At 40.5% G+C, this 15,516-nt stretch overlaps 1 protein-coding gene across 7 annotated transcripts in view; it reads left to right on the top strand.

Annotated features, from left to right (window-relative positions):
* The window catches only part of sdk2b (sidekick cell adhesion molecule 2b), a 276,275-nt gene that overhangs the window by 65,418 nt on the left and 195,341 nt on the right, over positions 1–15,516 (top strand). The window contains exon 1 of one of the 7 annotated variants that reach the window (XM_080305394.1): positions 11,997–12,088. The exons of the other annotated variants lie outside the window; for them this stretch is intronic. Within the exon in view, the coding sequence (XP_080161520.1) occupies positions 12,061–12,088 (28 nt within the window). The 5' untranslated portion in view covers positions 11,997–12,060. Of the gene's footprint in view, positions 1–11,996; positions 12,089–15,516 lie in introns of those variants that run through there. 7 annotated transcript variants of the gene reach the window in all.

Below are 15,516 nucleotides of genomic sequence, written 5' to 3'. Positions count from 1 at the left end.
AGCTACATTCCCATTCAGCTGCTGTAATTACACACATACAGTTTCTATGAAGGGAAAGTGTTGACCAGTAACAAAAATCAGCCCACCTCCAGTTTTCCTTGTTCCACTTTTAAACCTAATTAGCTGCTCTGAGTAATATTTAAATAATAAAGTTATTTTTAGAAAAATTTAGCAGTAGCGAATTAGTCCAGTGAATTACTGCATGAGAGATAAAACAGAATTACTGTATTTCTTCTGTTTCTATTCAGTAAGCAGAAGTAATGCATTCAGTGGTCATTTGCAGTCAACATTGTGAATCGCTTATCTTACCTAACTTACACTTTACTAAAACTTTTCCTCCTCGTATGCTGTGGCTCCCATTTTCTAACAATTGTTTGACACCTACGTTAAACTTTAAAATGCCTCTTAAGACCAGTTCTTTGATGTTCGCTTGTCATCCTAGTTATCACGCCGAAACAAAAGGCAGAGTCACACTATGTAATAGAATTGAAACCACCTGCCTCTCAACCAAAGTATATTGTGATGTGTCAGTTGTGTTTTTTCTTTTCATCACAGAGACAGTGACACAAACAGAGAAAATGATGAAACAGCTGGGAGACACTGTATGGATTTAGGCTTTTGTTCTCTTAAAACATGACACATGAAAGGGCTCCAGTGACCCGCGTACCCCTGTGTATATGTGTATGCGAGGGTGTATGTGTTTGTGACTAGTTGATTGGACTGCATACGGCTGCTTCGTGGGCTTTTATCCAAGTGGGAGGTAGCTGAGGAGGAGAATGGATGCGAAGGATAAAATAGATGATCATCTTGGTATAACATCTGTTGCAGTATTCCAAAAGTATGTTATCGTACAACTAGGCATTCTTCTTAATGACGCTAAAACTTCTGAGTTTCTGCTTAAGATATATGCACAAAGCTTACTAGGTAGAGGATCATTTAGCTCTGACAGAGGACCAGGTTGACCCTGGTGCTTTAGATGACAGTATGTCCATAATGATAAGTTACAGGCGAACAGTTTGTGCTGGTGAATTCATCATGACAGTAAAACAGCAGGAGGTTTAAATAATGCTGCCACATTCACATTGGAAACATATTCAGAGATAACACGTTGTGAGCCTACATAATAAGTCGTCTGCAAGGACAGACCATGTCTCCCACCAAGTAATACCCAGCTGCGCATTGAGTGAAAGCGATATTTATTCCAGTTGAAAAATACATCTTTATCATTTGATGCTGCTGTTATTTGGAGATGCGCTGCATCTGTGGCACAGACTGCACCAAGTTGTTCAGTGATTGTGACAAAGCTGGTTGTTTTCAGAAAGTTTCGGGGGAAAAAAGTTTTCCCAATAAACGGTAGCGGTGCAGCTGTTACTCTGCGCTCTGTGAAGTACTGTTGAAGCAGCACTTTTGAAAATCTGTTAATCAAATACTTAAATGCTTACAAGGTTGACTCCCATCAGCAGACGTTTTAAAGTGTGATTATGTGTTTCTTTTGAGTTGAAAGCTAATTTTTGCCGAAATGTTTAAAAACAACGAATATTGGAGAATGGTAAACTGCTCGCTGCGTATTTTTTATGAATTCAGTTGATTCGAAAGACTCACAAAAATAGCATTTTATATATTTAAGGTCATATAATCAATCATCAATGTAGATTTTTGTTTTATTTTGCTCAACCTATGAAGGTTTTCTCTTTACGGTTTCTAATTTTTTTACCCCCGTTCTAATATCACGCTCACGTGACATCACCTGAGTTCTTTCCTCATAACCTTTTATACTCCTGAACTAAAGACGATCTTCTTCTTCTTTGTTTAAAAAAAGTTAGCAGTCCTCTGATTACATACCTAAGCTTAAACTTAGCGATGACAGTAGTTTAACATTTATTATTGAATTAGGCCCCTCAAGTGTAAGACAAGATGAACTTAAAACAGAAACAGAACAGGGCGAGAAGTAGAGAGAGAGAGGCATCAATTAAACATGAATTCCAACCAGGGTGAGGGTTTCACTCTGTTTGTAATTGTGAATATTTAATAAGGCAAAAGACAACTCACTTAGCGCACAGCCATATGCTAACAATGGGGAAAGGCATGACAGGGCTTCCCCTTAGCTCTGACTAGCAGGTATGCTTGCGTGGCACGCACACACGACACACACATCCAGTTGCAAAGTGCTGTTACTGTATGTCAGTGCAGTTGAGCTTCATCTCTCAAAGTGAAAACAACATCGAGCTGCCATATTACTAGCCACTGGGACAGGACCCCTGCCTGCCCTAGTGCACTCAAGAGGAACCACACATCAGGTCTTTGCATCACTCACACTTCACCTCACTGCCACCTGAAGGGTTGGGCGCCTCTTAATGTCCTTGTTGCAATAATTTTTCTCCTTTTCCTATTTCTGTTTCCTTTTATCTTGTTTTTATTTCTTTCACAATGGTAGTTCTGACTCTAATTTTTAGAAGTAGCAGATCCCACGACCAGCGTAAAAAGCCAGACACCTATGTTGCTCTCAGTAGGGACAGTGTTTAATGGGGGAAACTCTCCAAAAACAATATAATACAGCCTTCCTGTGTTCAGTGTCACTTTTCTCTAATCGGTCTCTAATCGTACTAAGCAACAATTTTATCGTTTCCACACCTCAGCAATTACATGAGCAAGTATACTGTTCCGGTAACTGATAGGTAAATTTTCTAAAATGGGACCTGAGTTGTAATAAACGAGGATTTTCTTTGAACTATTTCCCCCCCACTTATTCCTTTTATGTCATTTTCTCCACCCCTTTGCCTGCAGTTTCATTCCTTTCTCATCCTTCTATTCACTTCTCATGTCTTCTTCTTAGAGTCTATCTTTTTCTATTTCCCACTGGTATTTTTCTTCTCCCTTGCTTCCATTTCTTAAACCACTTCTCACTAATTACTTCTTTCTCATGTCTCCTCCTTGTGACTAAATGACAGTAGATGTCTGGTCTTTCTTCTCCTCCCCAGCATATCCCTCCCAGTTACAGACAACATTGTCTGACATTAAGCCGCTCGCACTTACAAGACACCCAAGTTGAAAGTGTCACTTCATTTAAGGGAAGTCAACTAAGGAGCTCCTTTCACTGACATCCCAACTCCTGCTGTCTGCTTTTTATATGACTCTGTGTAACAGTCATATAAAGTGGGGAAAAAAAGAAAATAAGAATTAAGCAGACTGGAGAGGGTTGCTGGCGATGAGAATTGTTGGGGCTGGTCATTTAGCAGGCAGCAATAGAACGTCTGAGGTGCCTGCAGATTTTCCTGTGGATTATTGTTTTGTATTCAGAATTGCTTATTTCATGCTTGTCTAAGCGAGGTCTGTTTTAGCCCAGTGTGTGTGCATTTCTTTAATATTACATGTGTGGCAGAAGACGAAAGGAATCACAGGGGAGAGGGGCACAGAGGAGGAGAAGAGAGGAGGGGAATATAACACTAGCAGAAGAGAGGGGAAAAAAGAAGATGGAAGGGAAAATAGAAGTGGAGAATGAAAAGAATTGGATTGAAAAGACTTGAGTGGAAGCGTGTTAAAGAGAGGAGAGCAGAATAGAGGAGATGAGTGAAGAGAAGAGGATAAAAGATGACAAAAGAACAAAACAACAGAGAGGAGGAGAGCGAAGGAAAAGGAGCTGGCAATAAAACAATTGAGCTGGCTTGAAATGAGTTAAAGTGAATTAAACTGCAGAAGGGAAAGAAAAGAAAAAAAAGAAAGGAGAGGAGAGTCACTGGCCACTGTGTATGCAGTATGAATTTTGATCAGTCGATTTTGCTGGCTTACCTATGAATGCTCAAATGGGCTGCCCTGCTCAGACTGAAGGAGCCTTGTTTATGGAGAAAAGACCAAATCCTCCAATCAAACATGTATGAGGCAGCACACTTGTCGACACACATTTTCTCTTTCTCCCTCTCCCTGACAAATATACAAATACACAATCTCTACACAAACACGGGCTACTCTGGAGACTTCACAGTGACACCATGAAGGAATATACAAACACAGACACTATCTCAATTGCACACACAAGGGGATCCTGATTATTTACTTACAGTACAGTACCTGCATTGTAGGGCCTTTGGGGGGTCTCTGGTGTGCGTAGTTGTCTGCGCAATAACACCACACTCCACCTCTCTGCATCTCCCTGCTATACACAAGGAAAAACTCATGCAAACCAGCTGAGGGATTGTGTACGTCTCAGCAGACGTACACTTTGCTGCATATTCCCACCACTGGCCCATATGGTATTAACAGTAGCAGTCTGCTTTGACGGTGTTCTGCTGTTACCTACCTGAAATGGTCTGTCCCAAATGGTATAAAACAAAAAACAAAAAATCACGAGTTTCCCATATATTTTTTTTAATGGGTTGTGCAGTCATAATAAATGAACAGTTTTTATTTAACTCACAAATCACCTCATGTGGTGACAAAATGGATCCTGATATGTTAATGACAGTTACTCTTAATGTGCGATGCTACTGTGAAGGGTGCATATCATTGCGACTGGACAGAGAGGTTTGGGATAAATTTCAGTACCAGGGAAAATTCACTGCTAACCCTTTTTTTTTCTCATTTTGTTCATTTAAACTACCTTGATCTATAGTAATTTCAAATATTGCCATTGGCAAGAGACACTCAAATAAAGAATACCACACAGGGGACAGAAATTATCCAGAAATTCATTTTTATTTTTTAAAACTTGGAAGCTAAAAACAGCCTGTCATAATCCAACATTCAGATTTCTCACTAATTAAGTTTTTTTAGTATATTCTGCACTGAGCACCTTGTCATTTGTTTTTTGCAGCTGGATATTTGACCACTCTTCTTGGCAAAATTTGTAGAACTGATTTACATTGATTAGATCTCTGGTACAGATCCAACCTTTAAGTGTAGTCAACAAACCTTCAAAAGAAATGAGGTCAGGGCTTTGGTAGACCATTTTGACCATGTTAGTCTGCTTTATCCATTTCAAAATGTGTTTGGGATAATTGTCCTGACCCAATTGTGTCACTTTTACAAAGTTTCACATACCTTGTAATTGTGCCAAATAGCTCAGTTTTTGGCTTGTCTAACCATAAAACGTTCCTCCATAAGGCATTCAGCTTGTCCACGTGGACAGTTGCAATTTGCAGTCAGTCTTTTCGGTCCATGGCAAAGTAAAACTTCACCGTGGACCGGGACATTGGCGTTCCAGCAATTTCCACATCCTGTTTTCTGGCATCTTCAACTCCTCACTGCAGGCATGTCATGTGCCTGCCTGCTTCAAGTCCTCTACCATAATCCCTGTCCCCAAGAAACCTAGGATCACTGGACTAAATGACTACAGACCCGTGGCTCTGACATCTGTGGTCATGAAGTCATTTGAGCGCCTAGTTCTCTCCCATCTCAAGACCCTCACGGCCCCCCTCCTGGACCCCCTGCAGTTTGCATATAGAGCCAACAGGTCTGTAGACGACGCCATCAACATGGCCCTACACTTCATCCTGCAGCATCTGGACTCCCCAGGAACCTACGCCAGGATCCTGTTTGTGGACTTCAGCTCTGCCTTCAACACCATCCTTCCAGACCATCTCCGAGACAAGCTTTCCCAGATGAATGTGCCTGATCTCATCTGCCGGTGGATCACTGACTTCCTGACGGACAGGAAGCAGCACGTGAGGCTGGGAAAGAATGTCTCGGACTCCCGGACCATCAGCACCGGCTCCCCTCAGGGCTGTGTTCTTTCTCCTCTGCTCTTCTCCCTGTACACCAACTGCTGCACCTCCACCCACCAGTCTGTCAAGCTAATCAAGTTCGCAGATGACACCACCGTCATTGGGCTCATCTCGGACGGGGACGAGTCTGCCTACAGGAGAGAGGTTGAACGTCTGGTGTCTTGGTGCAGCCACAACAACCTGGTGCTGAATGCCCAGAAGACAGTGGAGATTATTGTGGACTTCAGGAAGCACACAGCCCCACTCCCCCCCATCATCCTGACTGACACCCCCATCACCTCTGTGGACTCATTCCGCTTCCTGGGTACCACCATCACCCAGGACCTGAAGTGGGAGCCAACCATCACCTCCGTCATCAAGAAAGCCCAGCAGAGGATGTACTTCCTGAGGCAGCTGAAGAAATTCAACCTGCCAACACGGACGATGATGCAATTCTACACTGCAATCATCGAGTCCATCCTCACCTCCTCCATCACCGTGTGGTACGCTGGAGCCACTATCAGGGACAAACAGAGACTGCAGCGTGTTGTGCGCTGTGCTGAGAAGGTGATTGGCTGCAGACTCCCATCTCTGCAGGACCTGTACACCTCCAGGACACTGCGGCGTGCAGCCCGGATCTCAGCTGACCCTTCTCACCCTGGACACAGTCTGTTTGACCTGCTCCCCTCAGGCAGGAGGCTCCGGTCCATTCGCACCAGAACCTCTCGCCACAAGAACAGTTTCTTCCCCTCTGCTGTTGGACACATGAACAATAACCACATGATTGTCCCCGCCACTAACATATGACCCTACGCTGTGTAACTGCATCATTTCATGTTTGGCACTGATCACCACCTGCACTCATGTATATATCTTTCTACGTAGCACTCATAATTCTTATTCTCATGTATATATCTCATGTATATCTCATGCACATATCTTTCTTTCTACATAGCACTTTAATTCTTATTGTCTGCACTGAAGCACCGCAGCAATTTCCTAATGTTGTAAACCTCAACATCTGGCAATAAACCCATTCTGATTCTGATTCTGATTCTAACCAATTTCCTCTCATCTGAGGATGACAGACCTTCTTCCAGACCTTGGCAAAGTGTGGTGACACATTAGAGTAACTTGCACTTATGTACAGTTATGAGAACTGTTGATGTTGAAATCTGCAGTTGTTGAGAAATAACCTTTTCAACTTGTATAAATCTCCAATTCTCCTTCTTAGATCTTCTCTGAGTTCTGGTTTTTCCCATTGTCCTGAGTATTGACGAATCCAGTTAATGTTGTTAAACAAAATATTTTAATGCTGGTTAAGAGAGAATGTCAGTTGTAGTTAACTGTGACAACTAACAGGAAGGCCTTGGCCTTATCAAGTTAAAAGACATTGAAGAACCCGTGGAACCATTTATTAAAAGATCTGAGTGTATGTTTATATTTGTAAATACATATGTATACCTGTTTGCATTAATAAATAATCCCACCCTGCAAAAGGAACAGCTCAAAGAAATCATTAAAAGCCTAAACTTATCATGACATTCATTAAAATGCATTTTGCATTCGTATACGCTCAAGAAAATGAAGTTCTTGAAAATAAAAATAAAAAAACAATGAAAATGCTATAAATATAAATGAAATGAAATAAAGTTTTTCCTGGTGGTGCCTTGATTTACACATAAATCTCAACCAGTATGTAATTTCAAGTGTTTTTCTAATTAAAAATTGAAGTGAATGAGTCAAGTTAAAATGAAATATTAACCAACTTTATAAGGTTTGCTTATAATTCTTCCAACCAGAGGGAAGGGACATAACCAGAAAAGCCTTTTTGTTGCTCCTCACTATCAAATGTGAGCACTGTAGTGTGACAGAGTGATATCACAGACTGTCACACAAGCTTTAGCCATAACCAGAAATGACTCTTTGGTCAATTCTGTGTATGGAGATTCACCCCTTTGCATTCATGTATGTGTGAGAACGCGCGCTTCAGGTGGACTCGGGTGGTTTTGGATAGTTTCATCTGAGCACCCTTGTGTATACAGCAGGTGTCAGAAACAGTGACCTCTCTCCACTCTTTCTGTTTTTACTGTCCATCAATACATCAGCCTCAGCCTTTCTGTCCCTCCAAGCATTAGGTCTATTCATCTTCTGTGACTATGCTGTGCAACGGTGCAAAGATTCATCAGGTCTGAACTTCTTTCTTTTAGCAAGTTTGCACAGTATTTTAAATGTGTGTGAGTCCTCACATCTATAAGTTGTACCACTGGCCTACTTGAAACTGTTTCACTCCAGACTGCCAATTAAAAAACAAGCCATTCACTTATTAGTGTTTACTTCCACCCACTCAAATCATATCTCATCTGCATCCCACTACCATCACCATGGTTGTATGTGTGTGTCTATGCACATGAGGGGGTACGCGTGTGTGTGGGGGTGGGGGGCTCTTCTCAATCTGACACTTCGCAGTGTGTGAAATTTAATTAAACACGCTTCATAACCATCCACACAAACACACAGACACATTGTACACACAGAAAATCTCCCTGAAAATAATAAATAGACACAAATTTTCCATTATCCTCAACCATGGGCCCTTTTTCTCCTCCGTCTTTGCGTTTTACAGGCAGTTAAAGTGACATTTCCTGTAGAAATACATTATAGGCACACGCTAAGGCTAAAATATGGATTTATGGATCAGTTCTGTTCTGACTTGAGCAGACTGGTGACTTGTGGGCAAAAAAGTACTGGCCCTCATGACCCCCCAAGTTACCCTTGAGCAAGGTACTTAACCCCCAACTGCTTCAGTGGAGCTGCTCAGCAGCCGATAGATCAGACAGCCAGCAGATTGTCGAGCTGGGCAGCTTCCAGGTGTGAGGCCATTACTGCTCTGAGTTCTTAGTCAACAAATCTCCTTCAAATAAACCAAACAAAGATATGTTTTGGACTGCTGGGTACTTTGTTCCAAACCAGCGGACTCAACATTTGTTGAGACTAACACTAAAGAGTGTTTAGAATATTGTGTTTCTGGGAAATCATTTGACGTACAGATGATCACAGAAAAAATAAGTATGGGAGTTTTTAACCTCTAGATAAATGTAAGGTTTGATAAGTCACTAATGCCTGCATTGAGCGTGTTATTTCTGCTACTGTTATAGGGGTGTTCACAGTGTACTTTATTATTATTAACTTTGTTTAAACTGTGAACTGTAAAACTATACCGATGGCAAGTAGAAACTGGAGCTACAGTACATAGAGCCAGTTGTGGGTCCTTGTAAGGAAAGCTCATGTAGACTTTTAAATGCATGTAATTTCTTTTTTGCCTGTCTATAAAATTTTGAAACAAATGGTAAAAATCAGAAGTGTAAAGTGTAAAGACTTTTCACTTTTAGTTCCATCTGGGCTCCAAATAAAAACTGCCACTACATCAAAAGAAGCTGCTTAATATTGTTTCGGTCTTCAACAATCCTACGTGTCAAAGTAGCGTACAGATGAATGCCAGAAGCCAAGGTTTGCCAGCAGAATATTGTATGCTTCACCAGAAAGGTGTTTTAATACTGAGTTTCATCTAGTGGGATGACAGGTGCAACAAAAGAGACTGTGCAAATCAATTGTTCGCACACCTTTTTTGTGTGTATGTGTGGGGGGAAGTATGCTGAGGGTATGGGTGGTGGTTACTTTGGCAACCTTGTTGTACTTTAGGGATAACATTCAGTGAAAATGAATATAAAAACCTTGGCACACAGTGGTCTGTATTTCTCAAAGTACGGTGATATTTAAAACCAACTCTCTTTGGTTTAGCCACATTTGTCACAAAAAGCTATTCATTAAGTTGTGTTTCATTAGTGCAAGCTGTGTGAACGCCTTATATACCGTACTTGAGTATTTCACCTACTCTAATGAGAGATTTCTCATTAAGTGCTGAGAAATACAGTAATCTTTTAGTAGTACTGATCTATACTGCGTGGGTGTTTATACTTCTAAATTAAGCTGCCATATTTTCTTTCATATTCACCCAAACATAATTTTTTTTTACTGTTATTTTACAGGCATACTGTCACCACCTTAGTCTTTTTACTGAGATTTTTTTTTTTTTAAACACAGATTTTGACATCTGTGTTTGATGTTTTAAACTTCGAGATGACAGGTACCTCACACTGCAGACTCAATCCTTCCCAGTGGAGCATTATTTTAACCTACCACCTTACTAGTCTTTGAGGTTTAGATGTATGTGCAGTCTACACACTGGGATTCTGCAGTATGGCATTGAGGGGAAGATGGGACAAAAGAATGAGGGAAGAATAGAGCGTTCAACTTCGGTTCTATCACTTTGGAAGTTCTGCAAAGCTTGCAGGAGAGGCTGAGTGGTTTGGAGTGATATGGACTTAACCAGCACAGAACTTAAACCCTTAGCCCACTTCTATGAAGAACTGGGTGACCAGTGTTTGAACCGACCATACTTGGTGTCACCTGGAACATTTTTCCACCCACTTCTGTTTCTGCACTGCGTCAGTGTCATAACTGTATTTTTAATGTTTACATTTCTTGCTACGGTCGTTTTTTTCTTCTGTTGTCTTTTCTGATGTCGTAGTTCAGCACACTTTCAGGAGAGTGACACAAAAGTGCTCTTTTCCCACATGCTTTACTTATCTCTTCCACTGCTGTCTTCTCTCTAGTATGGCAGCTATACCAGCCACTCATTCATTACCTACTTGTGCAATTTTTTTCATATCAAGAAGCCAGTTAGATCTGACCCATTCGCTGGGAGTCGACAGCCCTGGCCCATCACAGGAGGATTCTAGATTAGAACCCTTTTAAGGCTTGTAATTTCCTCCGGCATTTTTCCTTAAAATTTCCCTCTTATAGTCACTTCTCACACTTAGTGTCACGAATGGCAGGACAGGCTTTAGGTGGCTTATGTAACAGTCCATTAAGTTTGCCGTAGAAATGGCCTGTATTGCCTGAGAGACTGCAGAAGACACCTAGAGATAAGTAATGTCAGAAACAGACAGCGATACGGATGGGGCCCCTTACATCTTTTATGGAACATTAGACTGAGTGAAGAGATGACCTAATTTGAATTGATTTGGCGTATATTTGTGCTCAGGAGAGCACATACAGAGACACGCAGGCACAAAGAGACACACATGCATTCACTCCCACATACACACACCGAGACACAGACGCACACACTCAATCACAGCTAATCTAGGTCTCTCTGCCTGTACGCTACCCAGCTGTAGCTGCATATCTTTGGCAAAATCTTAGATGTTTTCAGCTGAATAAGCTCCAACTTGATTACACTGCACCCCCCACTCCCTCAGTATGTATTAATGAGGCTGTTCCTTCTTGCTGAAATCTGCTTCCATATTGTTGTTGTGCAGTTCACGGTCCAGTGGCCACTGGCCCGCAGATGTAATTGTTTTAATTTGCTAACTGTACTCTCACTCAATTAGGAGGAAAGCAGAATTCAGTTTTATTTCCTCTTCCCAGTGCAGAATAGTAAAGTAGACATCTTCCAGAAGCAGCACTTACCGTAGCATGGACAGCCAAACACAGATGTGCAGAAACAACCACAGACGTACACAAAAGGACACGAGGAATGTGCTTTTATAGTTCTTTGTTTGTGGTGTTCAAGAATGCATACTGTGTTCATTCCTAACCCCGTCTTTCTTTTCATGAGTATTTTCTGCTCTCTTGCTTTGTCAAGGTTCCTCTGTATACATGCTGTTTAATTAGAATGCTTTGGTTCTGGCCTTTGGCAGTAGGCTTCTTATTACTGCGTCATTTGTATTTGTTTGTGTGTAGCTGTACTTTTTATGGCTCACTCATTTTATTCATCACATTTACTCACTGTATTTTATTTTTTAGACGAGTGGCAGCACACTTTTTTTCATTTTAGCGTGCATTCAGCTAAAATTCTTTTTATTTCTTTACCAGGATACAAAGACATTTCTTGGGATATGTAGCTTTTATTCTTGAGTGCACTCACCAAGAGTTAGTGGGCTTGTGTCAAAGTTTTGCATTTCTACAATTTCTTTAAAAATGAAACTTTTATTTTTAGAGTTATTTCACAAATGTACAACCAAACCATACAAACTAAACTAAATGAACAAGTATGTGAGCCCTGGCTAGCATGCCATGTTCATATGGTCACCACAGAGCTTACTGTAATATTTTTAAAGAACTTAAATAAGCTAATGTCCCAGTGAGGATTTTCCACCTACGTAATGCAATGTGGGACTAGTGTATTACTAATATCCATCCATCCATACGCTTCCGCTTATCCCTTTCAGGGTCGCGGGGGGCGCTGGAGCCTATCCCAGCTGTCATAGGGCGAGAGTTGGATGAAGAAATTGCCATAATGTCCTACACTGTGTGGAAAAATGAAGGTACTGGACACGAGTACTTTTTCACATCTCATTTCTTTATATCTTGCTTCCAAGGAGCCAGTCTTACTTGTTAAGGTGTTCTTGAGTTGTTGTTCTCCAAGCTTTCTAATGGTATTTCAAAGTCTTTGTTTGAACATTGGCTGCTTTTTCACTCATGTTCACTCAAGTCCTTGTAAAATTTCATTTTCAGAGCAATGGATGTTTTTTAATCCACACTGACCTGCGAAGCATAAAAAAGGCCCCTAATGCAAGGGATGAGCCAGTCTGGTGTCTACTCATTACAGATAACTTAGGCAAGACCAATTTTAAAGAAGGGCCTTGTGCACAAACCCATTTGTTCCAATTTCCTTAGTTGAATATATGAAAAATGCCAAAGAAAACAGTTTGACTGGGTAGTAACTCTTTGAAAATAATGTTCTGAGTGCAAGAATGCTATTTTATGCCAAAAAATGTATCATATCTCAGCAAACTATGTAGTGTGTCCTTAAGAAACTCAGGACGCTAGTGGAAAACGAAAGAAGTGGCAAGCCTAAAAGAACTATCTGCAGCAGATTAACAATACCTGAAAGTCAAAGACCTGACATAAGATTATAAAAATAATACTGAAACAGTGTGGGATCATCTTGATAGAGAATTAATCAAAAGACAGTCAAGATCCAAAGAAGAGCTTTAAAAATTCCTTCAAGAAGCCTGAAAAACAATTCTTAAAGACCACATAGAGAAATTATAAGAAAGCCTGCCTAACTTCCCAACTTTAGGCTATGTTGAGAAATAAAGGTGATCACACCAAATATTGAATTTTAATGCCAATAGAATTCTACAAGCTGTTTTTTGCCTTAACCTCCCAGGACCTGGCGTCCAAAATGTGGACATCACATTTTGGGTTATTTAGACCAAAATACTCAGTTTTGCTCTATAAAGGCCTGATATCTACTTACGAGGACATTATACTGCTACTGCTCTATCAAAATGTTAAACGAATATCCTCATATGTGGCTCTCATTTTTCTTAGAAACAAAAATCAGGTAAAAATGAACAAACTGGTAATTCTTTGTTTTTACATTCATTGGGTCCCAGTCAGCCCAAATATCGTCAGTCATCAACTGTAGCAGAGGTTGGACTGAGTTCTTCAAAGAGAAATGCTATTCCAGAAGCTTATAGTTAAGCTGGGTTAATATAGTGCTCTATACCTCTGATGAACTCTACAGGTGTGTTGTTAAGGTGTAGTTGAACAATTGCTTGCTGAAGGAGTTACGGGCAGTAACATTTTAAATGATTTTCCACATAAGTGGGAGAAAAGAATCATATACTTATGTTAGAAATCTTTTGAGTAGTATGCCAACAGGAAAAAAGAGGGCTTCATTTAAATCACAGTCTCAGTGAGAGTTTCAGTGGAAACCGAATCAAAAGACTCAAGAGAGACACAGGCTTTCATCTCAGCTGTTACATCTTGAGTTGGATGGGTGATCTGCCTGTGAATGTTTGACACTTTGTTAACAAAATCTGAGGAAGTCTTGCTTGGCAAAGTCTTACTAAAACCCAGCGTGTGTGTAGCAGCGGTTTTACAAGGATTATGAGGATGTTTTTCAATGAGGTCAGTGAAAAAAGATTCGACTGCAACTTTGTAGAATCGCATTAAATCTTTCCGTGTTTTCCAGTTTGTCTTGAACAGCTTTGCTTTAATTTTTTTTAAAGCAAGAAAGGTTTCGTCAATATTGAAAGCTGCAATTAAAACTGCATGCCATGAACCAACACTGTTAAATGCTTCTCTCATTGAATGAGTATGAAGGAAAAGCCCAGCTCAGTAGCATTAGCAACAACAGCTTCATTTGGAACTATGTGAAAAGGAAATGCTTTACACCACCAAAAGGGAAATGTTTAATGCCTTAAGTAGTGCCTTACACTACAAACACATTACTTCCTTGGCTTTGCTCCCTCCCAATTACCCTCTTGTCTTTGTTACCCTTTGCCCCACCTTTGTACTCTTTCCCCTTCTTCTCCCGTTTCATCTGCCTTTCTCTTTATACTCAGATTAATTGCCCTTGAATGGTTTTATAATTGAGAGACATTTATGATCTCGCTGACTGCGAAGTTGAGGCAATAATAGCCCTTGGATGTCTTGAAAATAAAGGCAGGTGGCAGAGCACCCTTTCAGCTGATGTTAATAGTTGGGGATGTGTATGGGTGTTTGATGAGTGGGCGTGTGTTTTCCCACTCACAAACATGCTGTAATTGCACATGAACTGATGAATGCACGTGGAAACTCTTTATAAGAAATCAGCACAACTTTTGACTCAAATATACTCCTCAACAACCCACCCATTCTGATACACATGGACAAGCAAACACATCAAGTACACTAGTCACTACAGAGGCGTCACATATGGAGACGTCTACTTGAAAATGCATCATCCTCTCATTAAAAGTATTTGTGAACACTCTTCTGTAGGTGTTCAGAAATGAATAATTGATGATTCATTTATGAATATAAGGTTGAAGTTGAAGTTCTTTGGATTCTTGCAGTTGCTGGTTTGTTTGCATATAATTGTTTGCATATAATTATAGGCTTCTTATTTCTTTTAATTCTGGTCACAGTGACACATTTCAACCTTGAGTCTTAGTCAGACTGGAGTGCTACAGTGGGACTCAGTCGCTAATGCAGATTACTTGGGGGTGAGAACAATCAAGAGTCTGAGTTTGGCTGGGTTATGCATAGACCTTTAAGCTTACATGAGATCATCAAGCCCACTCTGGCTGGGTAGAAAAGACCAGCCAAAAATAAAATCCGAGGAAGATAACAGAAATCTGGCAAAAACAAAGTGGAGCGATATTGCTTGGAGCAGTTGCTCAACTCTTTACGAATAGAGAAGGATTCATTTTTCAAATGTATGTAAATGTTAAAGTGCTCATTTCTCCCTCCTTATTTTTTAAAATTGAACTCTACTAGAGTAGCTTTACATGATTGACATTAAAAAAGAATGACTGACCCTCACTCACATTAAGGATATCCCCTCACAATGACATCATGCGGAACCAATATCTAATGTAACTGGAATTTAGTTTGCAACAGTCTGAAACCTAAGAGATTACTTACACATATGGTGTGATGAACTCATTATTTGAAAGTTTGCCCAAAACTGTTTAGCATCTGCCAGCCCAATGGGTCCCCTTTTGTTACCAATTTCTTACTTTGAACAATATTAACAGATTCCTGCCTAACTGCAAAAATTCCAGAGAGTCGGCTGCTTTCTTAAGCTGTTGTTCTCTGTGATAAACACATTCGCACAGACACATAAAGCAAAGCCTTTGAAATAAACCACACTCACCATAGATTGTCTGGCCGTTTTCTTTGTTCAGGCCCTTGTTTCCATGTGTATAAAAAGTTCTTGAGTTCTTGAGTCATATTGAAGCATTTTATAGAGAGAAAC

This window comes from Astatotilapia calliptera, chromosome 8 (genome assembly GCF_964374335.1).
Source record: "Astatotilapia calliptera chromosome 8, fAstCal68.1, whole genome shotgun sequence".
Lineage (NCBI taxonomy): Eukaryota > Metazoa > Chordata > Actinopteri > Cichliformes > Cichlidae > Astatotilapia > Astatotilapia calliptera.
This window is presented reverse-complemented; position numbering and strand designations above follow the sequence as displayed.